Source organism: Laccaria bicolor, genomic scaffold (assembly GCF_000143565.1).
Source record: "Laccaria bicolor S238N-H82 LACBIscaffold_34 genomic scaffold, whole genome shotgun sequence".
Lineage (NCBI taxonomy): Eukaryota > Fungi > Basidiomycota > Agaricomycetes > Agaricales > Hydnangiaceae > Laccaria > Laccaria bicolor.
Window position 1 is genome coordinate 224,930 of NW_001889905.1, and position 24,902 is coordinate 249,831.

At 46.6% G+C, this 24,902-nt stretch overlaps 10 protein-coding genes across 10 annotated transcripts; 5 read left to right on the forward strand and 5 right to left on the reverse strand.

The window, feature by feature from the left end:
- Positions 1-390: 390 nt before the first annotated feature.
- LACBIDRAFT_295233 (uncharacterized protein) lies at positions 391-2,316 on the reverse strand (the record flags this gene model as incomplete). Its single annotated transcript, XM_001885898.1, has 10 exons — positions 391-539; positions 601-634; positions 687-746; positions 800-846; positions 903-963; positions 1,025-1,367; positions 1,420-1,598; positions 1,647-1,748; positions 1,805-1,912; positions 1,969-2,316. 10 exons carry the CDS (start codon positions 2,314-2,316, stop codon positions 391-393), a joined length of 1,431 nt encoding a protein of 476 aa, XP_001885933.1.
- Positions 2,317-2,589: 273 nt separating this feature from the next.
- LACBIDRAFT_331494 (uncharacterized protein) lies at positions 2,590-3,983 on the forward strand (the record flags this gene model as incomplete). Its single annotated transcript, XM_001885823.1, has 6 exons — positions 2,590-2,683; positions 2,770-2,849; positions 2,952-2,997; positions 3,123-3,635; positions 3,789-3,792; positions 3,893-3,983. The coding sequence occupies 6 exons, from the start codon at positions 2,590-2,592 to the stop codon at positions 3,981-3,983; spliced, it is 828 nt and encodes a 275-aa protein (XP_001885858.1).
- A 1,252-nt stretch (positions 3,984-5,235) lies between these two features.
- LACBIDRAFT_295234 (uncharacterized protein) lies at positions 5,236-6,223 on the forward strand (the record flags this gene model as incomplete). The annotated part of the gene is made up of 7 exons (XM_001885824.1): positions 5,236-5,358; positions 5,415-5,534; positions 5,590-5,702; positions 5,786-5,789; positions 5,919-5,929; positions 6,009-6,083; positions 6,217-6,223. 7 exons carry the CDS (start codon positions 5,236-5,238, stop codon positions 6,221-6,223), a joined length of 453 nt encoding a protein of 150 aa, XP_001885859.1.
- A 17-nt stretch (positions 6,224-6,240) lies between these two features.
- Positions 6,241-8,565, reverse strand: LACBIDRAFT_191538 (uncharacterized protein; the record flags this gene model as incomplete). The annotated part of the gene is made up of 12 exons (XM_001885899.1): positions 6,241-6,572; positions 6,624-6,736; positions 6,790-6,823; positions 6,878-7,000; positions 7,051-7,075; positions 7,131-7,377; positions 7,432-7,445; positions 7,504-7,609; positions 7,656-7,920; positions 7,971-8,159; positions 8,214-8,343; positions 8,397-8,565. 12 exons carry the CDS (start codon positions 8,563-8,565, stop codon positions 6,488-6,490), a joined length of 1,500 nt encoding a protein of 499 aa, XP_001885934.1. The 3' UTR covers positions 6,241-6,487.
- Positions 8,566-9,665: 1,100 nt separating this feature from the next.
- On the reverse strand, positions 9,666-9,982 carry LACBIDRAFT_307208 (uncharacterized protein; the record flags this gene model as incomplete). The annotated part of the gene is made up of 2 exons (XM_001885900.1): positions 9,666-9,821; positions 9,881-9,982. 2 exons carry the CDS (start codon positions 9,980-9,982, stop codon positions 9,666-9,668), a joined length of 258 nt encoding a protein of 85 aa, XP_001885935.1.
- Positions 9,983-12,828: 2,846 nt separating this feature from the next.
- Positions 12,829-14,312, forward strand: LACBIDRAFT_307209 (uncharacterized protein; the record flags this gene model as incomplete). Its single annotated transcript, XM_001885825.1, has 5 exons — positions 12,829-12,951; positions 13,004-13,582; positions 13,635-13,673; positions 13,725-14,015; positions 14,082-14,312. The coding sequence occupies 5 exons, from the start codon at positions 12,829-12,831 to the stop codon at positions 14,310-14,312; spliced, it is 1,263 nt and encodes a 420-aa protein (XP_001885860.1).
- Positions 14,313-15,595: 1,283 nt separating this feature from the next.
- Positions 15,596-17,188, reverse strand: LACBIDRAFT_307210 (uncharacterized protein; the record flags this gene model as incomplete). The annotated part of the gene is made up of 4 exons (XM_001885901.1): positions 15,596-15,749; positions 15,801-16,470; positions 16,530-16,673; positions 16,909-17,188. The coding sequence occupies 4 exons, from the start codon at positions 17,186-17,188 to the stop codon at positions 15,596-15,598; spliced, it is 1,248 nt and encodes a 415-aa protein (XP_001885936.1).
- Positions 17,189-18,142: 954 nt separating this feature from the next.
- On the forward strand, positions 18,143-18,461 carry LACBIDRAFT_155182 (uncharacterized protein; the record flags this gene model as incomplete). Its single annotated transcript, XM_001885826.1, has 3 exons — positions 18,143-18,163; positions 18,226-18,308; positions 18,362-18,461. Coding segments are annotated over 3 exons (204 nt in total), but the record flags the coding sequence as incomplete, so codon positions are not given.
- Positions 18,462-18,510: 49 nt separating this feature from the next.
- On the forward strand, positions 18,511-18,812 carry LACBIDRAFT_174791 (uncharacterized protein; the record flags this gene model as incomplete). The annotated part of the gene is made up of 1 exon (XM_001885827.1): positions 18,511-18,812. A coding segment is annotated over one exon (177 nt), but the record flags the coding sequence as incomplete, so codon positions are not given.
- An 896-nt stretch (positions 18,813-19,708) lies between these two features.
- On the reverse strand, positions 19,709-21,077 carry LACBIDRAFT_331500 (uncharacterized protein; the record flags this gene model as incomplete). Its single annotated transcript, XM_001885902.1, has 3 exons — positions 19,709-20,474; positions 20,521-20,914; positions 21,047-21,077. The coding sequence occupies 3 exons, from the start codon at positions 21,075-21,077 to the stop codon at positions 19,709-19,711; spliced, it is 1,191 nt and encodes a 396-aa protein (XP_001885937.1).
- Positions 21,078-24,902: the final 3,825 nt, after the last annotated feature.

Sequence of the window (24,902 nt, forward strand, 5' to 3'; positions counted from 1 at the left end):
TTCAAGTGACGGCGCTTGGACGACGCTTCCTTGGGTGCCGAGTGACCGCAAGTTGAAGGTTTTAAAGCATTTGTTTTACTAAAGCGTAAACTTGAAGCGAGAGCGAGTACATAAACTGGGAACAGGACGCAGATGACTTTGTTCGTGATGAGGGCGGAGGATGGTTAAGGAAAGGTGAAGGCGGAGGCTACAACCACAGTCAAAGCCCAAATTGTTGTTCCGGGATCACTTGGTCCGATTGTTATTTTTAGTCACGATTTAGGCGCTCACGACTCTCCAAAATTGCTCCAAAAAATAAAAATACAACTTGATCACGAAAGAACCCATAAACCCTCGTGCCAAAGGAAAAGCGGACATGCGCCCACCCAATCCCCGGCCGCCTGCCTAGAATCACAATACCTCACGTCCCGAATCCAGCGCCAACGCCATTTGGTGCGACTCATCCAAATGCATCACTGATTCAGGTTCAACACCAGAACCAACTTGAAGTCTCGCACGTATAGCAGCAGCTACCGCCGGTCCGTGAACGGGCATCTCGGCTTTACAACAGACATCCAGAGTCAGTACGTTATAAACAATCGAACATATGCGAAATCTTACATCCACGAAAGTCGAGGTGTTCCGCATACTTGATCTGATCAACGACATAAATTAGTATTGACAAGAAGACGCGACGGATGACGTACCTTGGGGTGATACCGTCCTTCTGGATAAGTGAGCAGCGTGTCATTCCACACGGCGTAATGCTTTTCGACAAATTGAGCAAAAGGGGATCAAGGATGACGGAGGGAAAGCTCACCCGATGTCCCAAATTCCTGGCGATCATTTCATGGTCGAAAGAGTAGGCTTAGAAACTCAAATTGAGACGCGTTGCGATCTACAACAAAAGAAAATCAACGTACCATTGGGGAAGAAAATCTCAATAATCGTCGAGAGTGGGGAAGGCGGCATCCAAAGTTGATGCTAGCATATATGGGCAAAAATCAGGCCTCCGGAACACAGAATTTCTGGGAAGCGAACCCACGGTCAAGCCGCTACCATGAACACCAATGATAACAGTGGAGCGCGCAACCAACTCAACCAACTTCACGCCTTCGGTTTCCTCCACCACTTGTACCTCACATACACCCTCCTTTTGCAGCTCGCCCAACGCTGACAAAAGCGACTCGTGGCTCGAATCCGAGAGCTTCCGACGTCTGTTGGGAGTTTGTCGAGTGATATACGTGACGACCGGCTTCGTTGGATGAGGAAGGTCAGGTCCAACGAAGTTACCCACGATCGTTTCGCGAATGGGGTCCCAGAACTGCGAAGGGGCTGCTAATTCCATCGTCGATGATATCATTTTATGCCAATTCCTCGAGAGCGGGCTTTATCAAATTCGTTAATGCGCATATATTGAGCTAGCAACGATGAACACACCTTTTATGCGCCGCAGCCCTATCTACCAACATCGCCCTCTCAAAAACAAATGTCGACGAACCAAGCCTGAGTATATCAGCCCACCAGTCCGCGTTTTCAATGGGTGAAGAAGGAAAGGCGGCGCGCATGAGCGGTCCATTTAAACCTGTACCGTCTCTCCAAGCGTCGCCCGCGACGTTCTGAAGCACGTCAATTGATAGCATATATTCAAAAATTAACGAACGTACCGGGAGCAAGAATCGCGTAGGCGCGATATACCGGGACTGTTGTAGCGTGGAGTAGACCCTGAACGTTCCAAGGATGAGTTCGCCCCACCAATGATAAAAGTGCTTTCGGCATCTCATCAAAAATACCGTGCGTTGAAAATGGAGGCGCATACACTCACGCTCATGAATTGACTCGGGTCGTGAAATATTACGGAAAACCCTGCGATGGATATCGCCCTGTCGCCCAATATGCCTTTGGCCTCGGCGGGGGTGAGGAATTGGAGCTCCTACTCATAAGATTGTACGCAGACTCAAAAAATCAATAAAGTACAGAAATACACACCTGATCAGTGGCCTGGATATCAATACCCTCCCCTCGACGAGTCGGCCGCGATACGATATGGTTCCTGGGCATAAAGCTGGAAGGTGTAGACGTGACGATATAGAAGGTCCCATTCCTAAGATACAAATTGTCGAATAAGTTAAAACCATGCGTGTTACTCCCCGGCTGTGTTGTCTCTGTGCTGACAGTCAGAGTACTAGGCGATAGGAATGTGGATTGTATAGACTGTGAGATGGTATGGCTACAGCGGTCAACGCGTGAAAAGAGGAATGCGACGGTGACGAGGAGGACGAGCCAGATGACGGGCCTACGTCGTGGCGAGAGGCGGATGGGCGAGATAGTGTGCATGGTGGTAGTGGTAGTAGTAGTGGAAAGAAAGAAAGAATGGAGCGCATATAGTTACTTTGCTTCGAGAAAACATGTACAAAGCGACCTGAGACGAGATTGCATGTCCAAGACGTGATCCAGGCAGAGGATAGGTAAAGCATGAGAAAGCATAAGAAAATCATAGAGCATAGAGCATAGAATGTAAGCATAGGCGTAGAAACAGTCCAAGAACTCAAAAAATCAGCTCTCCGCAACGGCAGGCTGAGGCTGCGCCTCCACAAACTCTTCAAAGAAATGCGTAAAAGCAGCCATCCTAGAACAAACGCCAAGGCTCTTCAATTTTGGCAAACCCTCGCTCTTCCACGCACACAGATAATCCAGCAACATCGTATGTACAGGATATCCAGTCATCACCAGTTCCTTCAGGCTCTTCAAATGTCCACGCGACCATCCAGTGATGATGATATTCGAAAGTTGTGGGAACCGCCCATCGCTTTGAACCATCGCTCGACAGTGCAAGCCAAGAACCAGGTCCCGAAGCGGTTCGAGTACAAGTAAGCGTGTTGTCGTTCGGCACATGACGCCGTACATGTCCCATTTAACAAGAGCCCGGTCCTTGGATTGAGCAGCGATAACCGATCAACGAAGCCGACCAGAGGCTGATACGCGTCCTTGCTTCGATTGGTGTTCCATTCTTCCGTAGTGAGTTGGCGTAATCTGCTCATTCGTCTCCGGACATCCGCCGAAATCGCGCGCCGAGAGATGTTTGACCACGGGAAGTAAAAGCAGCTTGACGAATCCAATCGTTTCATGTACCCAATATCCAGACGCTGGAGTCTTGGGAGGCACACCGGCTCCAATTGGATCGCGGATTCCGTTCCGTACACAGGCTGGTGGTTGTACAAAGCCAGATAAACGACAGTGTCCTTCAATGCAACGCGGGGTGAAGGACAACTGGGGTGCAAGAAGATACTTGATCGACAAAGTCGCTCGGCTCAAGGTCTACAACCAAGTGCTCACCACCAACGATAATCCACTCAGCCCGCTTCAAAACGGGGATCCTCATCCCTTCACCCCATCCAAAAGCATATCCAAATGCCTATTCGACGGAATTGCAAGGCGCAACTTCTCACACGTCACACTCCCAGCCTTAAACGCCTGTTCAAACATCGGAGCAACATCCGACCGAGCACTCCAACATATATTCACGAAGTCCTTGCCAAGAAGATGGAACTCGAACGGCAGGCGAGCCGATCGTCTGAGGAGGGAGCTGACGACGAGAACACGATTACGCGGCCCTCGTCAAATTGACCAAGACAGCTTCCGTGGAACATGCGAGCGTACGTCCAGAGATGGGGGATATGGATGGCGATGACACGCCATGAGTTGCAGACGTGCGTGAGCGCCAGTGCTTGCTTGAGGCTTCCAGGGAAGGCGGCCCCGCGCAGACGAGGCGGAAGAGGATGTATGATATGTCATTTGGGACATTGTAGATCGGTGGGTCTTTCAGCGATAGCTTTGAGAATGCTGTAATGAGATCTAAAAGTCGAGAAATAACTCATCAGTACTTCAGTGCCGGACATGATGATATCTAAAGCACAAAGAAAATCAGCAACCGGGATGAAGCAAAGACAACTGCAAAGACGTACCGTACTACTTCAACTTTCACAATCGCAGTTCTTGAGTGAACACGTCCGGGGGATTCTTGGGGGACTCATGTCAATGCAAGTAAAAATGCGAGGACGACGTCGAAAGTCAAGGCGGACAATGCGAGAACCACACAACATCAACGCTGTTGGCAACATGTCCACTTCGGAACCCCTATGGAATTGCGGGCAAGGTGTGTGAAGGTCACTGTGGACGTCGGGTTAGAGCAGTTTGTCACTGCTTAGTTCGATTTGCTTTCTATTTGTCCTTGATTGTCCTCGCCTTTCTCTGTCACCGCCAGTCAAAAGCTCTCAGAGTCAAGCTCAGAGTTCGTCCTTGGTGGTCAACGTAATCGGTGAGGCTTTTCAGCGACATTAATGCTAAGAAGTCGTTGCGTTGGTGGCGAAAAAAGACGTCATGCTTGCGAATGATGTCCATGCTCTTCGCCATCCATTAATGCACTTCAAACTGGAATGACAACTTGAAGCAGAGGGTAAGAAGCACGATACTTAGCCTTATCACCTGTAGGCACGTAGTTCTGTGAAAAAATTCAGTCTAATCTAACAGCCCTGTCAATTCGTATAAGCGATATCGTGAATTTGGCGCAAAGGAACTTCCAACTGACCCTCCTACTACCCAGGTACCATGTACGGCTAATAACGATTCTTCACCTCAAACATGAGCGCACAAAGCATTCTACGTGTCCTTGTCAATGCCAAAAAAAAACGACGCAGTTTTCAACGTTCGAATAATGACGACTCGACCTCAAGCATTTCCCGAAGTCTTGTGAACGCGCTGGGCGAGGAACATTGTTTTGTCAATTTGCCTGGCTTGCCAGTCTTGTCAATTTTCCATCCGCCACCAAACCGTTCCCAATATTCCAACCAATGAGCACCAAAAAGAGATTACTCAATTAAATATGAAAACGCTGCGTATCAACTGAGAGATGAGGTCTTAAAATCCCGGATACTATAGCGACCCAAGAGAACGGTTACTTTGATTGGCAGCCCTTTGACTGAGCTCATTGCCATTAATATTACTACTTTGAAAGCAAACGTGCCTCCTTGCGTAGAGAGTTCTAGACGTACACGATGGACGAAGTTACGAGTCCGAGGGTTCGTTTCAAAGTTCTATGCTCGTCTTTTTCGACTTTTTTACGTGTCGGAAGTTTGTGCGTTATTTGTGCTATTGTTCCTCTGCTTCCTTGTTTTCACGTCTCCCACCAGTTGGCTTAATAATGTACTCTGGCTGGAGTATATAAAGTGAGATGTGGGACTGCAAATCGGTATCAAGATGTCTCTCATCACTGTATCTGCACTTGTTAACGTTGACGCCTCATTTGTTTTCCCTCCCTATGGCTTACCCGCCAAGAAGAAAATATCAGTCTACAAGACCAGCACGGTTGGACAGTATCAAGTAAGTTTGTACAGTGGAGATCATCACAGGTCGCGGAAACATTCTTAATTTGTCAGATAATATATGACGCCGTTTTCAGAAGCACGCCCGTGGTTACGGTTACACAAGCTTGGCTGGGATGGGGAAATGGCGACGCTCTTACTCTTGATAACGCCACTATCAACGAGATCAACAAAGTGCGTGATGATTAATCTTGGTTAGGATGAAAATTTTTCTGAGTTATTGGAACAGACCTATCCGACTGTGAAATTGGGCAATGCCCAGGGAGTTGGGACGTGGCGTGCTTTCACTATTGTGCTTACTGGACCTGGGAAGCCGGAGTTTGATGAGGAAGAGGCCCATGAGTAAGAATATCGGGGTGGCCTAACGAATAGTCTCCCGAATGAATTTTGTTTTGTGGACTCGTTATTATGAAATTGTTCGCCAGTGTGGTGAATTGCAATACTTAGTACAAGTGAACTGGTTTCCGTAATACCAATGACGAGGTACTACTAGCGAATATGTTTCGAGGATTCTTTCATGCGCTTGTCGCATTTTGTATGTGACTCGCTTATATATAGTCAGAAGCGCTGTGAGTGCGCCGGTACTGAAATGGACGCGAGGTATGTGAATGGGTAAATTTCGCGTTTAGAGATCGATTTCAACTTTAGTGCGAAAGAGGCGCTAGATAGACTGGGAACCGTAGTTTATTCGATGGCGCCCGAGTCCCTACTCATAGAGCCCAAGTGAGTGCACGCAGTCAGAAACAGTTAGATGTCGTGGTAGATCAGCGATGTAAATATCCCTTTACACTGCAAGGTTTTCGCAACGCAACATGTCGGCATCGTTTATGAGCCCCTTGTGTTCAATTTTGATTAGCACCTGAATGCTATTAAAATTTTTATCAAAACCCTTTGAATATATTCACGACCCGAAAATCGTCCATGGGGTAGGAAATATGATTGACCTATAGCAGAAAAACTTAATCTTGCTTCGTACTAGGACGTCTTTCGTGACAACTTCGATGAAGATTGCCCATCCCGTCCTCAAACGATTTTGGACCACGTCTCAATAGTAGGCGTCCCCATTGGCAGGTGCGTTGAGAATTTACTGCTGCTTTCTTGTCATCGTCGAACGATTTCCGCGTGAGCTACTGTTGTAAACCCGTCTCCTGGACCAGCCTCTTTGCCTTGTCAGAGCGCGGGGTGATCGAACATTGGAAAGGCGTTTTGTGGCTATCTCAAATTTGAGCAGAAATCCAGTATAGTAAAACTGAAGGACCGAACCTGACGAGGCTGTTATCAGTGAACGCATCATCGATTTCGATTTCCTCTCCATTTTCGTCTATGGCTTTTTTGATGATAAAAGTCGCCAAAATGGATGCGATGATATACCACATCTTTTAATCAATGGATGTAAGTCGATGAGCGTGTCCACAATGAAAATGCTGACCGTGGAACTCGCCAAATGTTGGCCAGCGCATACCCTGTTGGTGCGATTGTCAGGCCAACGGACAGCTTGTGTTGATGAGTAGTCTCACCTTCGACCGAAGCCATAGGCCAAAATAAAGTCATCTTTGTTCAAGTTCCCTTCAAGGTTAAAGAACCGTTCCGGCGCGAACTCTTCATGATTGGGGTATACAGCCGGGTCATGCGCCATCGCCCTGCGAGGTGTAAATATAGAAAACAGGCTCAGCGCACCCGCTAAGCTCACCAAATATTGCTCATTACAACGGTCCCTGTTAAGAATAAAAATGAGTGGAGCTTTTAGAAAAAAATGGAATACAAACAAACCTTTCGGAATGAAATATCCTTCGTAGTTGTCATCTTTCGTGGACGTGTGCGGAACTCCCATATTGAGAGGAGGCCTCCATCTCAACAATTCACGGTAGATGGCCTCGATGTAAGGTAAAGATGCTCGATCAGCGTAAGAAGGCAGGCGGTCAGTTCCAACAACGCGATCAAGTTCAGCCTGAGCCTTCATCTGAACTTCTGGGTGAGTCGTCATCGCGTAGATGAAAGTAGTGGTGGCAGAGATAGTCTGAATAAATGCTAAGAATATAGATCATGGGTCGACCGGAAGCCAGCCACTAACTGTATCAGAGGCAGCTGAAGGTGAACAACGTCTGACAATTAGATCGGATGAGATGTTGTGCTCTGAACTTACCACCGTAAACAGTTCCAGCCACACCTTTTACCGAATTTTCCATTTCTTCCGATAGTGAGCTCTCAAGAGCCCTAGAAACCAAACAGGGCGTTGCGTTTCCTTCAAGCTGAGTGGCATGAGTAGAGGTGCATCAACGCTGTGTATAAACATACCATTCTCTTCTTCACGTAGTCCATCGGTGCGTTTTGCAGTTCCGTAGTCAAAACTTTCAGCTCTTCTCCGACCTTGTTAAACCAGGTACCAGGAAACCAGGATGGAAGATGACGAAAGGCAGGAATTGAATTAACAAGTGCGGCACCAGGCAAAAACCATCGAGACCCCTCATTTGAAGCTCGGTCGTAAACCATAACAAAGCGGTCATTCATGGACGATAGATCGTACCCATACATAGTGGACATCGTGATAGCCGCCGACACCCTGCAATGCACTGATTGGAGTTAAGACTAACCCCCAAAGCAAAAACTCACATTCGGGAATGTAAAGCAAAGTCCTGAGGAGTCGAAAGTAACGCCCGAAGCATATCGTTGATCTTTCTGGTATGCGTTGCTTCAAATCTTCCCGCTACTTTCTTCCGAAAATTCTGCTGGCAGATCTTCCTGGCCGTCCTCCACTTTTCTCCATACGGCATCAACACGATAGAAAAATCCCAACCCGTTCTACATAGCTACGATTCAAAATGCTTTCCTCGAAGGTTCGAGCTATAAACTTACATCTCGGCCATTGGAATCCTGGGACGATCCGAATATATCTGGGATCGCCTCTCAAGCAATTCTTTTGCATCTTTAACGCAGTTCAATATGACGATGTGGTTTCCGAGTGCTTCCGCGTGGATAACGCTGCCTAGAAGTGATAATTGAGTTATCGATGTCCTTTCGAAAAGGAAATGACCTTACTTTGATATCGCTTCCCCCATTCAACATATACCTTTGAAATCTTCTTCGCCGGGATGTCCAATAAGTTTCCAAGCAAAAATTTCGGTCTGGGGCCTGGAGGATACGGATATTTTGAGCGTTTAGGCCTCGTGAGGCCCCAATGTAAAGCAGCGACCAATAAAAGGACCATTGAGGTGCCGAGAATAGGAAACGAAGCGTTCAATTGATCCATGAAGGTTTCGAGTGGGGGAACTTTCGACGTGGATGATCATAGAGCTATCGTTTATAGCAAAAATCTTTGAGAGCTTCATCAATGATCCGCCCGTTAAAGAGCTTAAATGGCGCGCGTAGCTCCTATCAATCCACGCACAGTGGCACCCAAGCCACATCGCCCGTATCAGTCAGTCTCCATATGGAGACCTCCTCGATGTGCAGACTACCATTGAGTCTTCGAGCTGTTGATATACTTTGTGCGCATTGTGGGCTTACAGGCGGGCTGATTCGCCGATAAGTACTTTGATATTTCGTGAAAGATTGAAGACTAGCAACCCATAGTCAATATTTCAATAACCATAAGACGATGACAGACGGAGTAAGACTAGCACCCGTTATAGAAGCAGAGAACCCAGTAGTCGTCCCTCTCAATCCTCGGAAGCCGTGGTGAGAAAGTGGAAGTTGGATTGGCTCACATAGACCTGTGACAGGTCCTATCAAGATTGAAGACTAGCAACCCATAGTCAATATTTCAATAACCATAAGACGATGACAGACGGAGTGAGACTAGCACCCGTTATAGAAGCAGAGAACCCAGTAGTCGTCCCTCTCAATCCTCGGAGGCCGTGGTGAGAAAGTGGAAGTTGGATTGGCTCACATAGACCTGTGACAGGTCCTATCTAGTATCATGTGCGTAAACTCACGATTCTAGAGGGTTTCCTCATATAAGGACTGGTCACGAGTCTATGGCTCACACGCCCACGCTAAATAGTGATGCAAATCGGGACAAATATTGCGATCAAGCACTGAACTGGAAATTGATACGGCTTAGCGATGCGATGTTTCTGAACGCACGAGATCCGGAAATTTACTAGGGTTCGTGTCAATGGCGGCGGAAGCCCTGAATAGGCATACTAATATGACCTGGTCAGCCACAAAGGCAAAAACACGCATTCGAGAGCCATTTGAAGAGGAGGGATCCAAGAGACTATCCATCCAGCTCCAAGTTATTTGTAACAACTACATGCAGTGACTTAAGAGTCTAAATACGTGGGAGATCTTCAGTCTGAATCCATTTTAGCTCAGGCAGCTGACGTCAATGAGCAGGTCCTCAGGTCCCATTGAGTGAACAATCGTTGAGAATCTATCCAGCGCCTCCCTTGCACTGAGTCGACGTACTGGGTCAACATCAGTCATCCTCGCGAGAACCTCATCAATGGCAGGGATTGTGCTCTAAGATGCACAGATAGTGAGCGATGGCGCGGACAATGAAAAAAAAGATAACAACTTACTTCAAATTCCACAAGGCTACAGCCTAACTGCCAAACGTCCAGCTTGAAGGGACAGTAGACTGTTCTGGAAAGCAACTCAAGTGGACAAGGACACGAGTACATTTCGGGTTGAGGGAAGGACCCTCCAATTGGGACACCTATACAGACACATTCTTCTGGGGGGGCAATCAAGTGGAAACTCTATTGCAACTTCGAAATCGATCAGATAGACTCTTGGGCGAGATGCGGCAATCTTCATTGTGAGCAGAGACTCTGGCTGCCATTGGATGACGAAGTTATCGCAGAATGTGTCCTACAAATTCTAAGATGAAAAACATTGATTATCAAGTCAATTATATCGCCTACTCGATAGGCGATCTTCAGATCGTGAAGATATGCAAGGGCCTTGATAGAAATATTTAACAGTGTCCAAGGAGCAAAAATACCGGTCGAACATACACTAACTGGGAAAAAAGAATGTCTGGTCATTTTTTGGACAAAGTTGGTGCTGTAACACAAGAACCAAACATTTTCAGAACTAAGCTCTGGTGTATGAGACATAGCTAAGGAGGCGTAGATTGTAAATACCAAGTCTGGGGATGAATGAATGAAAACTCAGGATAAGGCAGAGCATTCACTGTGACAACTTCCAAAAATGCGATTTGACAAAATGGGAAATTCTGAATGACTGCAACCTACTGGAAGCAATTCACAATTTGAAGCAGAAATATTTTAAACACTCAATCTCCCTGCTATTGTCATAAGCCCCATAAAGTCTCTGAGATATAAAATTCTATAGTCTCCCCAAAAAAGTGAATTTGAATTGATTCCCCTCCTTGGACATTTGCAGTTGCAAATATTGCCCAGGATTGATAGGAGAAGGTATCTATTGTCATAGTATTGTACATATACATAACTATTACTGTTCCGTGATCTGATTTGACCACATTGCCAGGAATAAAGCATTTAATGGCTAATAAAACTTCAAGAAACTGTGAAAATTAAGAGACATATAGTCAATATGGTTCCCAGAAACCCTGCTTCCAAGGGGTTGCAGTTAATATGGGTGTTTTTAAATGTCCATGCCAAGTGCTTCTACCTATCTCTTGAGTTTTGGGCACAGATGCTTCTCAAATGGCCCACAAAGCTCACTGAAGCATGACAGAGAGATTTCCAAATCAGGCCTAGAAAGGTCTGGGGGTCTCAGATCCTTGTATGAATAGGACCTCTGTTTATTTCCTTGGGATAGTGTTCCTAGGTATGAGAAGTGCCTTGTGAAATATTTTCAGCCCCAATTCACCAAGAAAAATGTCAAGGATTGGTCCAGGACCATTGCTCTATGCAAAATGTACTTTTCTTGGGGACTATTCAAGTTATACCCAGTGTAAATTTATTTGCTATCATATTATACTTCAGGTGTTGTTTAAAGGACATCCTGAGTCTCCATGGATTAACTCAAAAGGGTGGTAGCATTTTTTCTTCTTGCAGAAAAGAAGGACTGATGTTGTAGATACTTGTTTACTTTGAGAAAAACTCTGGAAATTAACTTCTACAGACATCATACAATGGTCATTTTAACATTTCTACCTACCTTTTGTATTATACACACTACAAACATTAATAGGGAGTCATTTTTCCTCATTCCAACAAATATATTGAGTGAAAAATACATAAAGTGGAGAACAAGTTCAAATTTACCTTTTAGGGGAGGATATAAATTTTCTAGCCCAAAGACTTTATGAAGCTCATAACAATAGCAGGGAGATCCAGTGTTCAAAATATCTCTTCCTCAAGTTGTGAATTGCTTTCAGTAGGTTGCAGTCATTCAGAATTTCCTATTTTGTCAAATCCCATTTTTGGAAGTTGTCACAGTGAATGCTCTGCCTTATCCTGAGTTTTCATTCATTCATCCCCAGACTTGGTATGTACAATCTACACCTCCTTAGCTATGTCTCATACACCAGAGCTTAGTTCTGAAAATGTTTGGTTCTTGTGTTACAGCACCAACTTTGTCCAAAAAATGACCAGACATTCTTTTTTCTCAGTTAGTGTACCTCCAACATCTGCATGAACATGTCGACAATGTCTCCAACAGAGTTCTCTAGCCAGAAATCATACGCAAGCTTCAGTGACTCACCCACTTTCGGAAAAAACCCAAAAACGACATCTTCGAACTGAAACTCTGCAATCATAGGTAGAGTGTGATTAGTGCTGTAGAGGCTATGTTCTCCGCTAGCAAGCCTCCTAAGAATTTTGAGATGTTCGTGTCCTTCATTTCCAATAACACTAACCCGAATCATAATGTCATGCCCTTCACGCGTACGTCCGACTCTGGTTAGAGGATTCTGTTGAATGTCGACATCATATTAAATCATAAAAGAACTAGAATCGGACTTTAGGAACGCTATACTGAAAGCCGCGAAGATGTTTGATGGTTCCGACTGAAGACTCCTTTCGGTTTGGTGTACCATAAGCAAATCCACTGGATAATGGATGAGAGGCATCAGGCGGTAGAAGAATTGCGCATCCTGTATGTGACCAAAGTGTAACATTCGCTTCACGGGCGAATAAAACGTCCAGATCCTTCCAAACCATTTCCTCTGCTTCGTAAGAAGGTCCAGGCATTCTCCAAGTTTATAAACTCCTGGGCAGCTGTTATCGAGAGATACGTTACAACGAAGCCAGTCACAAAAAAAAAAAAAACGAACAGATTGTCGAAGGCGTTGACGTTTTCCACGATCATTCCTTGCCCAAAATGTGTACAACGATGCAGGAATGACTGTTATTGTCAAGGTAGCTGCAGCAATATTGCGGGACAGAGTCGGCGATTGGGACATGTTGGGGAGGGCGAAGAGCATGGGCCAAGCATGGGCATTGAAATGATTCGGGTGTTTGTAAGCGGAGTTCAAAAGTACCAGGCCTGCAGTGACGGCCCTGATCCATGTTGGTCCATCTTCTCGCCAACCACTATGTCACAATCTACAATCCTTTGCCGAAGTACCGCTGCAATATTATCGACAGTGACCGTGGTATCGTTGTACACATTTTGGACGAGGCGTAGTGGCGGAAAGCGTCAACGGCTTCGGCAAAAGGTTTATTTCATCTTTTTCTACTTAGCTTTTTTGTAACCGTTCCTGCCAATAGCTTCCCAACAGTCTGAACTCTTGGAGGATGGAAGAAGCAGAGGACGAACTTTGGAACATTTGGAGGAACTCTTGTCTTGCCAAGTGGCGGTTACATCCTGGCGGAGTCTTCGCTCCCAACGCAGGCCTCCTGGCAATTCCCACCCACTATCTGGTGGCTTTTCGTATGTTACACCTATCCGCAAGGATGGTCCAGGATCAGTTAATTGGCTTGGTGGATATGAATGTACCGTTCGTATCATTACAACATCCGTCTGCCGTTACCGGATCCCACCAATACACTGAGCAGAACGCTCTTGCAAGAATTGCACGTACGCGCGAAGGGCATGATGTCATCATCCGAGTTATTGTCGTCGGAAGGGAAGGACATGAACACCTCGAGATCCTCAGGAAAATTGCTACTGGCGAACATAGTCTCTACAGCAACAATCATGCTCTTCCCATGTTTTCCGAGTATCAGGTGGACGATATCGTTCTTGGTTTTTTCCCCAAAGTTGACGCACCGATGCTAGATATTTATTACTTCTGGGCGAGGAACTCTGTCGGTGATATTGTCTACATGCTCATGCAGATGTTGGAGGTGCATCTACCGATTTCGCTGCTATTTGAATCCTCTTGACCCCTTCATCTAGGCCCTGGCATTTATTCACGATTTAAAGATTGCTCATCGAGTAAGCCACCTGACGTGCTTTATGATTGATGCACTTACCTGATGCTTGCAGGACGCATTTCGTGATAATTTCGTTGTTGAACGGCAGCCGGATTCGCTTGTTACGATGAAAATTGCCCCATTTTGTCCTCGAGTATATTTGATCGACCTTGGAGTCGCAGTAATGTTCCCGCCAGAATGCCCCGCAGACGATTGCATTTCGATAAGTCCTCCCGTAGGCGGCTCCTTCCCAGATTCGGAAAAATATGCTCGTCCTTGCCCCCCCGAGTTAGAGAATGGAGAACCCTATAATCCCTTCAAACTCGACGTTTGGCAACTAGCCTTGTGTTTCACAGAATTCAGGGTAAATTGCCTTCACTATCTTTTCTCTCTTCTTTTTCGGTCCTTGCTCACCACCCATGCATTTCAGAGCACCGTTCCCGAGATTGATGACGACCTCGTGAGTATGGTCGAATTTGATCCGATACATCGACCAAGTGCGAAGGAAGCTCTGGATAAACTAGGGGCAATCGTTCATTCGATGACACCAGAGTCATTGCTCATTGAGCCGAAGCTGCGTCCACAGTCTTGGGCCCCAGAGTGGGGCAGTTCCACGTGGGTTGATCCTCCCGAAACTCTGTTGAAATATTTTCCGGTTTAGTCTTTTCCAGTCTTTTCCTGTATTTGCCCTGACAATGTAACGTCCCATCGCATCTGTGCTAACTCCCTAAAAGCAGTCACTTTTCGGCCAGAACGAGTCAGTTACTTCCAATATTGTTGACTCTAAAGAATGATCAATGATTCTTGAAACAGGCCTGGATGCGGCTCGGTGTTGCACACAATGGTTTCCGACACGGAGCCTTCAAAATGCGTATGGATGGCAGGCATTTCAAATTTGGTGCTCAAAAACTCCACATTTTGGTTCCCAAACCGCCATACATACTTGAGCAACGTGGCGTGTACTATGCCCGACGCTTGTTTTTGCTTGTTCAGATGGGCGCCCGGGCTCGATGGAAGCAAATGTTATTCAATTCAAGGCCTTTGGCCAGCCGCATTTATAACAAATGACTCGCCCGACCGAAGAAATATTACAGGAGGCCTGGCATTTGCTCGAGGCCAACTTGAATAACACCCAGCGAAAGAAAGCGCAGTACGTGAGCAACAGCTTATAAACTTCTGGCGAGCTGTATCTGGGCTGGGTCGAGGGCAATCGGACGTTCAAGGCATCTCCAATGAGGAGACCGTTGGCAAGCTGCAGTCATCGTGCAGCTCTACAGCATGATGTCGCCCATCACAGTCGAGGCAAAGTCAAGGCAACCTGTCTGGAATCGCTAAAAAGGTCAATGCAGGAGAACTTCATCTCGAACCATTCTCATCGCCACGCTTTTCAGCAAAAGCAACCTTTCTCAACGCTAGCAATCTTTTCTCAACGCCAGCAACCTTTTCTCAGCACCATCGAACAATGGTAAACGACTTTCACGGTATACGGCTACCAATGATGTCTGGCTAGTGAGCACAATAGTGACTACAACTACGGCTACCACGCACATACGACTGCTCCTGTGTCGATGGGTGGTTACTAGTAGGCCACCCCTACAAGATACAAGGTAGATACTTTGACGTATTGATCCTTTGTGTCTGCCCCATCTCATCACAAGAATGGATACGTTGCGTACCCTTGGCACATACAGACAAAAGTCCAGTGGTCCATCCAGATCGTTAATTAAACAACATACATACGGTACAATAGCCATACAAATCTTAAAAGCGAATAAGCCAGCCAACCAGACAGAATTGGACCTGCCAAACCGACGATTATCAGATCCCAAACTGGATCCACTGACAGGTCCCAAAGTGTAGCAACATGCGAGTTACAGGTCGACTGGCAATGAAGCCGTCTCACGAGCCCGCGAGTATCCGCTCCGGGTACCCGCACTAATACCGTCACGACCGTCCGTTGCCATTCGTAATCGGTATACTCCCAAAATAACTCTGCTCAAAGGGTGGACCACCACCCTCCGAAGGGGGCCCTACGATAGGGATGTGTGACCCAGATTCAACGGGTTGTGCGATGAACATCAGCTGTTCCGCGTCACGGCTCCAAGGGGCCATGGTCAGATGGATATAATCAAGAAAAGACGGGACATACCCAGCTATAGCCCGGAAAAACTGATCCAGCGCCTCCTCTTTTAGTTCCTTCTCCCTCTCCTTTTCCTTCTTCATCACCCTCAACTGCTCAATCAGCTCTTCGTGCTGTTCCAAGGCGTACCGATGCTTGGCCTTCATCAGGAGGTACATCACCATCGCCGGCGAGCGGCCAAGCACCAAGCCCGTCGTGGGTGATCGATGAGGAAGCAAGTGCGCTGGAAGGGTGTCGGACGACGAAGATGTGTATCCTTCATCTTCATCTCCCCCTGGAGGTAGACCTGCTGGCGACGCTGACCGGTGGACCCCATTCGTCGGAGCACGGTTTTGATTCTGGTTCTCACTCCGCTGTCGGAGCGGATGTGACAAGTGGTGAGGGGTGAAATCATCTTGTCGAAACTCGTGCTGGGTCGCCCCAGCTCCAGATTGTGGATCTTCAAATACGGCCTCGGAGGGTGTGTGGGATTCGACCTTGAAGGTGTTGAATGTGCCAGCGTTGTTGGTTGGCGCGGGAGAGGGCGCAGGGGGTGGAGGTGCGGATGGACCTGCGTCGTCTTCAGTGGCTCGTTTTCGTTTTCGGGAACCTCCCCTGGCTGGTGGTGGTGGTGAAATGTTGTGCTGGTTGCGTAGGTGCTTGTGAAGGGAGTCGGGGCGGGCGAATGACTTGTCACATTCTTGGTGGAGAAAGAGCATTTGAGTGGGTTATGGATAGATAAGCGAAAAACAGGAATACCTGGAACGGAGCAGACGAAAGGCTTTTCACCCGTGTGTGACCTGAGATGTGAAATGAGGGCAGACCGTGAGATTTGCTGAGCCCCGCCGCGCTGGCACCCAGCCCATTCACAGGTATAACTGGACTTTTGCACGTCAACGTGATCTGAAGAAGTAAATTTTAGCCATGCGTTATTGAAAACATCGATGTCAGGCCCTGCGCCGCGAAGCATCCAAACACCGGTAAAAAAATGGAGGTGGAGTGAACTACAGGGGACCCCCCCGTCAACATTTCCAACTTATTCAACAGAGATTTCGGTAGAATTTCCAACTTCGGGGCCCGTTTGCTTTGATACATGGGGACGACACATCATGACACAACAAGCGGGGGTTATGCTCACCATTACGAATGTGTTCGATTAAGGGTGGAAGATGGGGGAACACCCTACCACATCCCTCCCATTGGCACGTCACAGTGTGATCGGACTCGAGTGTGTCCGGGTGGAGTCGCATCGGAGACCCAGAACGCGACACAGAGGGCCCAAAAGCGTCTGTATGCTCGCTGAGGACGGATGCATGTTGAACGACGGAGGAATCCGATAAGGATGGCGAGCGTGACGACGACCTGGCGGATGGTCGAGGAGTTGGGCCCCTTTTCTTTTCGCGGCGACTGCGAGCCATCTAGGTGGTGATGCAAAGCAACGAGATTATGTGCTCAACGCTGTCTGTGCCGTCGCCGTCGTTGTTGTTGGTGTGTGGCGGGGGCGTGGGTGGCAGGGCTGGGCGTTCAGCGAAAGTTGTAAGCTTCCAGTGCGTGGCATTATTGAGAAGCGGTTGTTTGTGTGTATTGTTCTGTGCCCTCCGATCGAGGTCTTGTTACCAGTCCCAAAATGGAATGTCGGTCGGTGAATCACCGCTCACAACCCCCTTTTGGTCTTCGATATATCCGACGTTGATATGCGGAGAATCAGCCAAATCAGGGTGACTTTGAGTTTTGTACTTTCGATTCTGATCTGATTTTTCGGCTGCGTTCGGCCCAGTGAGTCAACGAAACAATATGTTTCTTTTTTTTAGGCCTGACATGTCCTCGCGTCCTTTTGAATGGAGTAAGGGAGTGCCTGATGCTGGCGTTGGTGGCAATCGCGTGTCTGAAGTATGTATGTTATCGAATCTATGGCAAAATTTACCGACCACGCTGTTCTTTCCAGAAGATGAATGATTGACGGTCAGGCTGCGGAGTTAGTAAAGTATATAAGCAGTTAGATACGCATGTAGATTAGCAGGTTAACCGATGCTATTCTGCAGAGATGAGACCTCGCAAAAACCACGGCGGTTCTCAAATCACATCGTCGCACCTTTAGCTAGATCGCGCAGCTAGTATTCAGGACCTCTTCAGCCCACAAAAACTTCGAAGATCGCACCATCCGTGCAGTGAACTGTGACAAGCATCTCTTTTCAAGAGTGAAGAAAGAAAAATCCGTTCTGGGCATTTGATCAAGCCAATGCCAAGTCAAGAGATCTCGATTCTCGGCAGCGTGGCCAATCACCTTCAAAAATAATACAGCCAAATAACGGATGTTCATTACGCAGTCAACCCTGTCTGCTTATTACGTTTCCACGACAATGGTCAAGACCTCCGACGTCCTTCTCATTCTCGTACGTGTCGATTCAAGCGGTCAAATCGTCGCTTTGAGGTTATTGACTCAAGGAATCTCTAGGTTACCATCTTCTTCCCCCCAATTGGTGTATTCTTCATCACAGGATGCAGCTGTGAGCTCCTCATCAACATCCTACTCACAGCGTGCGTAGTCCAGTCTCTTAACGAAGTTCCCTGACACGTTGACTCAAATACAGCTTGGGCTTTGTCCCCGGAGCGATCCATGCATTCTGGTTGATCTACAAGCAGATGCAGGCGGAGGAGCGGTACGGGAGCGGAGGGTTCATTTGTGCGCCCATTCATTTAGCAATGACTTAATCTCCACTGGACTAATCACTCTCCCTAGATATTGGAAGCGGCCAATACCAGCCCCTCTACCAGCAAGGTCCAAACCAGGATCAGCAGGCCGCGAACTACGGGGCAACCAACGCTTGAGCGATGATGAGCCCTTGCTACTCGCCTTAGTATACCAGAAGGAAGGGCGTTCGGACTTCCGCTTTGTTTATGTCTCTTACTATGTATAACACTGCAGTTGTTGGGAACTTTGGACGTTCTTTGTTTATCGCCCATCGTTGAAAAGGGAAACCGATGGAATCTACTTCAAGTTAAGCGCACCGGCGCCATAGCCAAAAGATTCACGTTTTTCTCCCTGCTTACTGTATGATGGACAGGCATGCGTAATGCTATCAGAAGTTGCCATCTTTGAGAGCTTTTTCGGTGGTTTGCTGTTTTCTAGCATGAGTAAGACTTGGGCATCGCTCTGCCCTCGTATTTGCTAGTTCCCACTTGCAACCTTGGAAAAAATAGGCAATTCAATTGTCTTTTGAGAGAAGTTACAGTTGAATATCTAGGACTTCAAGAGTCCAAGTTCTCCGAAGTACAAGAGGGCCGAGGAAAGAGACATCCACGATCGTAAGCATATGCTGAAAATGGCGAAGTAATTTCTCCTTCTATTTTGGTTTTCGTGCGATTCTAATGACTGTCTTCAGAAAACACCCAAAAGCCGACGATGCGCCTCAAGTTATTCAAGCCGCTAGGATTGCTGAAGATGAGGTAGAGGCAGCGAAAAAGGAATGGGAAGGTCTGGTGTTGTCGGAAGAGGAGGATTGACGCGCGATACATACCTGTACCCAATAATGAAATCTGTTTCATCTCTTCTAACGGCGCTACAGTACCTACCTAGGTTAAGTAGACTACTGCCTATCAACCTAGGACCACCTACAAAAACGTACATAACCAAAGTGGTGTCTAATGGTACCTATATATCGGGGGTCAACCTAATTACCTAACGAAGCTATTTAGGTCTTGTAGACCTATGTAGCTTTCAAACTTTTTGAAGATGTGACTAATGATGAATACATTTGTTTCGACATGCCAGAAACGCTAACTACCTTCCTTACCATGCCAGATTGGTGTTAGGTGGTGTTGATTTTTTCACTAAACATCCGTGCTACGTAGTTGTCTGTCCGTCGATTCTTTTTTTCAAGTAATTCTGCCCAACCTCTGACTCCGGAAACTCAGCCGTAAGAACACTGCCCCACTAGTCAGAAAATCACTCCTGTCTTCCATCCTAAATCTATTTCCCTGCCAGTGTAATCTGGAAAGCCGATGTAAGCCAAACTTGGGCATCGCTCTGACCAGATCTTGCAAAGCTTTAATTTTTGATAATGGAAGGAGTAGGCCAGTGGATTGTCCTTCCGATTCGATGGCCGTTCCCAAAATTGAATCTCCAGTTGTTGAAATTCGCCTGTAAGGCACGAGAGTACTGAGGCAAGAGCTTCAGGATTCTTTTGGGCAAAGTCGTCAATTGACGCTGCCAGCAACGGTGACAAAATGCTGGGTAGCCTCACCAGGTGAATCATACAGTCTCCCACAAATAAGTCCAAGGAATCTATGTTGACGAAGTGATCTGAGATTGACCTGATGACCGACAGGACATTCCTATCATCCAGTTCGTCCATAGTTTGCACGTACAGACCTAACTTAGTGATGTTCCGTGGGATTTCATAAAAGCGTTCCAGGGAATCATTAATGAGCTTTGCACTCCATTGAGGGGAGAAAGTGAGGAAGGCGGAGATTACATTCATCTCCTGGTCTCTTCGAGAAAGAATGAAAAAGGTTGGAGAGTTTCGGAAGCAGGGCGAATTTGAAAGCCATCGTTGACAGCTCAAATGCTTGTCCTTGTCAAATCCCCAGATATAATTCCAGGTATACACCGCGATTATTTTGAGTTCAGGTTGGTTTAGAATCCAGGGAAACAGTTCGAAATGTTCAGGTAGATAAAGTGTCTTCAAGGAGAATGTGCAACGACTGACAAAAGTCAAATAGTGAAAAAAGTAACCAAGCAAATGCGTACGCGAGCGTAGAATTTATGGCTTCAAGAACCTCAAATTCTGGCTTACCCGGAAGACGTATTGTTAAGTGCTTCAGGGATGTCATTAGCAATAAGCCCTCGCACAGCTGATCAATGACGAGCATGTCCAAAGTGTTCGAGTCCAAATTGTCCTCGTGTGAATACCAGAAGATGAGTTCTTGTACTAGACGTGACCCCTGACCAGAATACTTGGTAGTGGGATCCACGTCAACTCCGAGTCCGCACCTGTACATGTCGGGCTTCCGCAGTGATTTTTCCCAATTGGTCCTCCTTCGCGAAAGGAGGCGCTCGGCCTCTGCTTGAAAAGTATTGCCGACGCGCGCCATTCTCGCCACATCGTCGCTGTCAAGGTATATAAGCACATTGTGCGTCAATTCTGGAGGCCACTAGGTAAGAGAAGAGGTTAGGAGTGTTGATGAGGTATAGAGTCTGGATTCTGACCGTGTTTTGGGTATGGCCTGACATCCGAGAGGGTGAACGAAATTTAGATGATGGTGGTTGAAATTACCTTGCTTGTCAAGGTCTATTACCACGGTCATAATTATGTAAGCCGTCGTGCTGTCCCCCAAGGTCATATATCGTTTTTATTTCAGCCGAAGCGTTAGAGACCGCTCTAGACTGGCTGCCAAACCCAACCAAGCAAATCCATCGTACTAGCCCCCAAGGTCATATATCGTTTTTATTTCAGCCGAAGCGTTAGAGACCGCTCTAGACTGTTGCCAAACCCAACCAATCAAATCCATCGTACTGGCCCCCAAGGTCATATATCACTTTTATTTCAGCCGAAGCGTTAGAGACCGCTCTAGACTGCTGCCAAACCCAACCAAGCAATTCCATCGTACTGGCCCCCAAGGTCATATATCACTTTTATTTCAGCCGAAGCGTTAGAGACCGCTCTAGACTGCTGCCAAATCCAACCAAACCGTGTTGCAAGGTTTTGTTTTGTACTATATTAGGTCGTAGAACATTAACTTGGACTCATTTTTTCTATTTCAAACCCTCATGGTTGCATTTCGTTATATCTCTTGCTCTTAGGATTGATTGTTTTGTGAATTTCTTATCTTATAAACTCTTATTTGTATACAGTTGAACAAGAAAAAAAGTGTATAGATCACCTCCTCCAAACGTCCAAATGTAAGAGCTCATTTTGCTCAAGAAGTTGAACCACCACGCTTGCGTGTACTCTTCTCCCCAATCCTCCCTCTATATCTCCCTGCCCCTATCCTCTGACTCCCAACTCTGCTCGGGAACAGCACTCAAACTCAACTCTCCATCTGCCTAAGAATTTTTTATCTTTTTTTTATACTTGAACACAAAAACGCACCTCATCCCACCTCAATGATCATTATAAACCTGATCGTCAGTCTATCCATTTTTCAAGCTTAGGGCAAGATAGTGCGCAACACCAAGTCCAAGTCAACCGGATATGGGTGCCCCGCTTAAACGGGTTCACAGGCACGCTTTCTTCCAGACCAGCGTGATGCGCTATTTTATAACACAGTATCACCGGATCTTGAGAAGTTAACACTAAAAAAAAACTCTACCCATTCACATCTCATTTTATCACTATGCAATCCGATACATCTCAGTTGTCTTTGTGGGACACGTCCACTGCAACTTCATGTCTTACCCCCTATACTCGTTCAGAAATCATCACGGCATGGCCACTGCCAACATTGCCTTCTCGTGATCGCCAAACGAGATCTACTCTTATCAATGCTGCCACTGCTTTATCGGCAACAAATCAAACTTACCTTCTAAACAATCTGAGAACACGTCGTCTGGGTCTATCTGGCTCCACCTACATTGACGAGGCAGTTCCTGCATCATGGACAGTCAGTTCGGTCACAAAGGAGCTTCAGAACTATAATTCTTCTCAAATCCTCCTTGCAAGTTATGGCCTTCTGCATGCAACTCCTCGTTATAGGTCCCAAATCATGGAGGCTATCGCTTCTTTGTCTATTGAAGACCAGGTACATGTGCGGAAGTCGTTATCCAGTGTTTTACCCAGTAAAAGACATTCAGATTTTGCTGTTGCTGGACCCTCAAAACGCAGAAGGACAAACACCGAACTACCTAATCAAAGAGAGGTCAGTTTTCAAGAACAAGAAATGCAAATTGGGTCTTCAGTTACCGATCTTGCACAAGAAAACTCAGGTGTTGATTGGACTCCAGAGTTTGATAACCGATTTCTCCATCTTCCCTCCGAACAACAAATGAACGAAGGCATTTCAAATTTCTTGTTGCGCACTGGTAACGAAGCGTTAAACACAGCCGTTTGCGCGTCATGTGCTAGAGAGGTTGGCGCCGATGAAGTTGTCACATATGTCCCCAATGAAATTCCCTTCCGCCATCATTTGCGTCCTTCTCGTCCCCATCTGCATCACCATTTGACAGACGGAATGCTCCTTGAACGTGCAGGTATTAACGCTGCAGGATTTGCTACTATCTGCGATCAGTGCAATCACAAGTTGTCGAAAAACTCCCTACCTCCTCTGTCTCTTGCAAATAACATGTGGATCGGTGATATCCCATGGGTGTTGAAAGTTCTCAGCCTTCCTGAGCGTCTCCTGATTGCAAAATATTACCCAGTGGCCTACATTGTGAAACTGTATCCCAAAGACAAACGTGCCCGTTATTGGAAGTCAGAAATGGCCAGTGGATTGAAAGGAAATGTGTCCACCTACCGCCTTGACAGCGATGAAATTCAAGATATGGTTCAAGGACCATGTATGCCTCCACCTGCTTCTATATTATCATCAATTATCGGGGTGACCTTTGTAGGGCCCAAAGACGTGCCTTCGTCCTTGATGCCTGAAATGTTGTACGTCCGACGGAATCGTGTTAGACAGGCCTTGGAATGGTTAAAGGCCAATAATCCCCTTTATCGCGACATGGTCATATCAGAAGAACGACTTTCCCAGTTACCAGAGACTGGCGTTCCACGAGAGATTATGTCAACTGTGAAGCATTCGTCAGATGTTGGTGCATTAGCTCGAGAACAGGATGGTTACGTACCAATAGATGATGAAGATCGTCCTGAGGAGGAGCTTGATATCCCTGAAGGTTCGTGAATATCTTCTCGTTATTATTATAGATGAAACTCATGCCTACTTAGATTACGCTTTTGGCATTGCATCAGGCGTTGTTACATTTGACAACGATACAGATTTGGACGTAGCTGGTAAGTTTTCTGAACAGTCTTTGACCACTGAGGTGTTGATCATAAATAAATAAAAAGAAGATATTCCGGCCTCTGTGATACCGATGCAAGCCACAGGCATGATCGACATTTCTGGGTCTGGTGTCACAGATAGCGACGTTGTGTCTCATGCTTTTGCGAATGCATCTGAAGAAGATCAAAACCCTTCTTTCCTGATATGCAGATCTAGTGCCTTTATCAATGAATACGCACGTAAAGATGAAGTAACGGGTTTGAGATCAGATGGCGGACCAAGCAATCCTAACCATCTCCTGGGATCATTTCCCGTCCTTTTCCCATACGGTGCTGGCGGATTTGAAGTTTGGCGTAAGGAAACTGTACCCTATGAAGTTCACTCACACTGGGCACTCCAATATCACGATAAACGATTTCGCTACGATCTTCAATTCGTCTTCCAGGTATTTGGTGTCATGCAGAAAAGAATGGTCTGCCGTTCCGCAGCGTTGCAAATGCAAAGATCTGCGTATCGGAACAATGAAGTTGCCATCCGTATGTTGAAGCCTGCCGATCTTCTGAAAGCGAGTGCTGAAGAAGCTCGTCGTGTACCTTTCTCAAATCCTTCTGTACAAGCCCTTCGCTCGCAGATAACTGCTGTACGAGCAAACGTCCAAGGCACCGATGAGTCTCACAAAAGCATTAGAACCAAGATATGGAGTGCAACGGTGGTACTTAACCCACCCAACCTTTGGATAACTATCAATCCGAGCGATACTCAAGACCCCATAGCGCAAGTTATGGCAGGCGTCGGGATAGATTTGGACAAGTTTAATTCATTGGTTGGCCCGTCTTCAAAGGAGCGTAATTCGACGATTGCAAAAGATCCCTATGCATCAGCACGCTTTTTTCATCTAGTCATCCAGGTCATTCTAGAGGAACTTTTTGGATTAACAGCTGGGAAAGGAGCCAAGAAGATACAACGAAGACCTGGAATAGTTGGGGAACTGAAGGCGTACATTGGCTCTGTCGAAGCTCAAGGTCGGGGAAGTCTTCACCTTCATATTATAATGTGGCTTGTTGGGGGCCCTACGGCGGAAGATATGAGGGTACTGTTAACAAGTCAAGCATTCAGAGACAGGGTCTGTGAATTTATACGCACCTGCATTAGTGCAGACATCGACGAGCTTGATGAAGCTGAAATAAA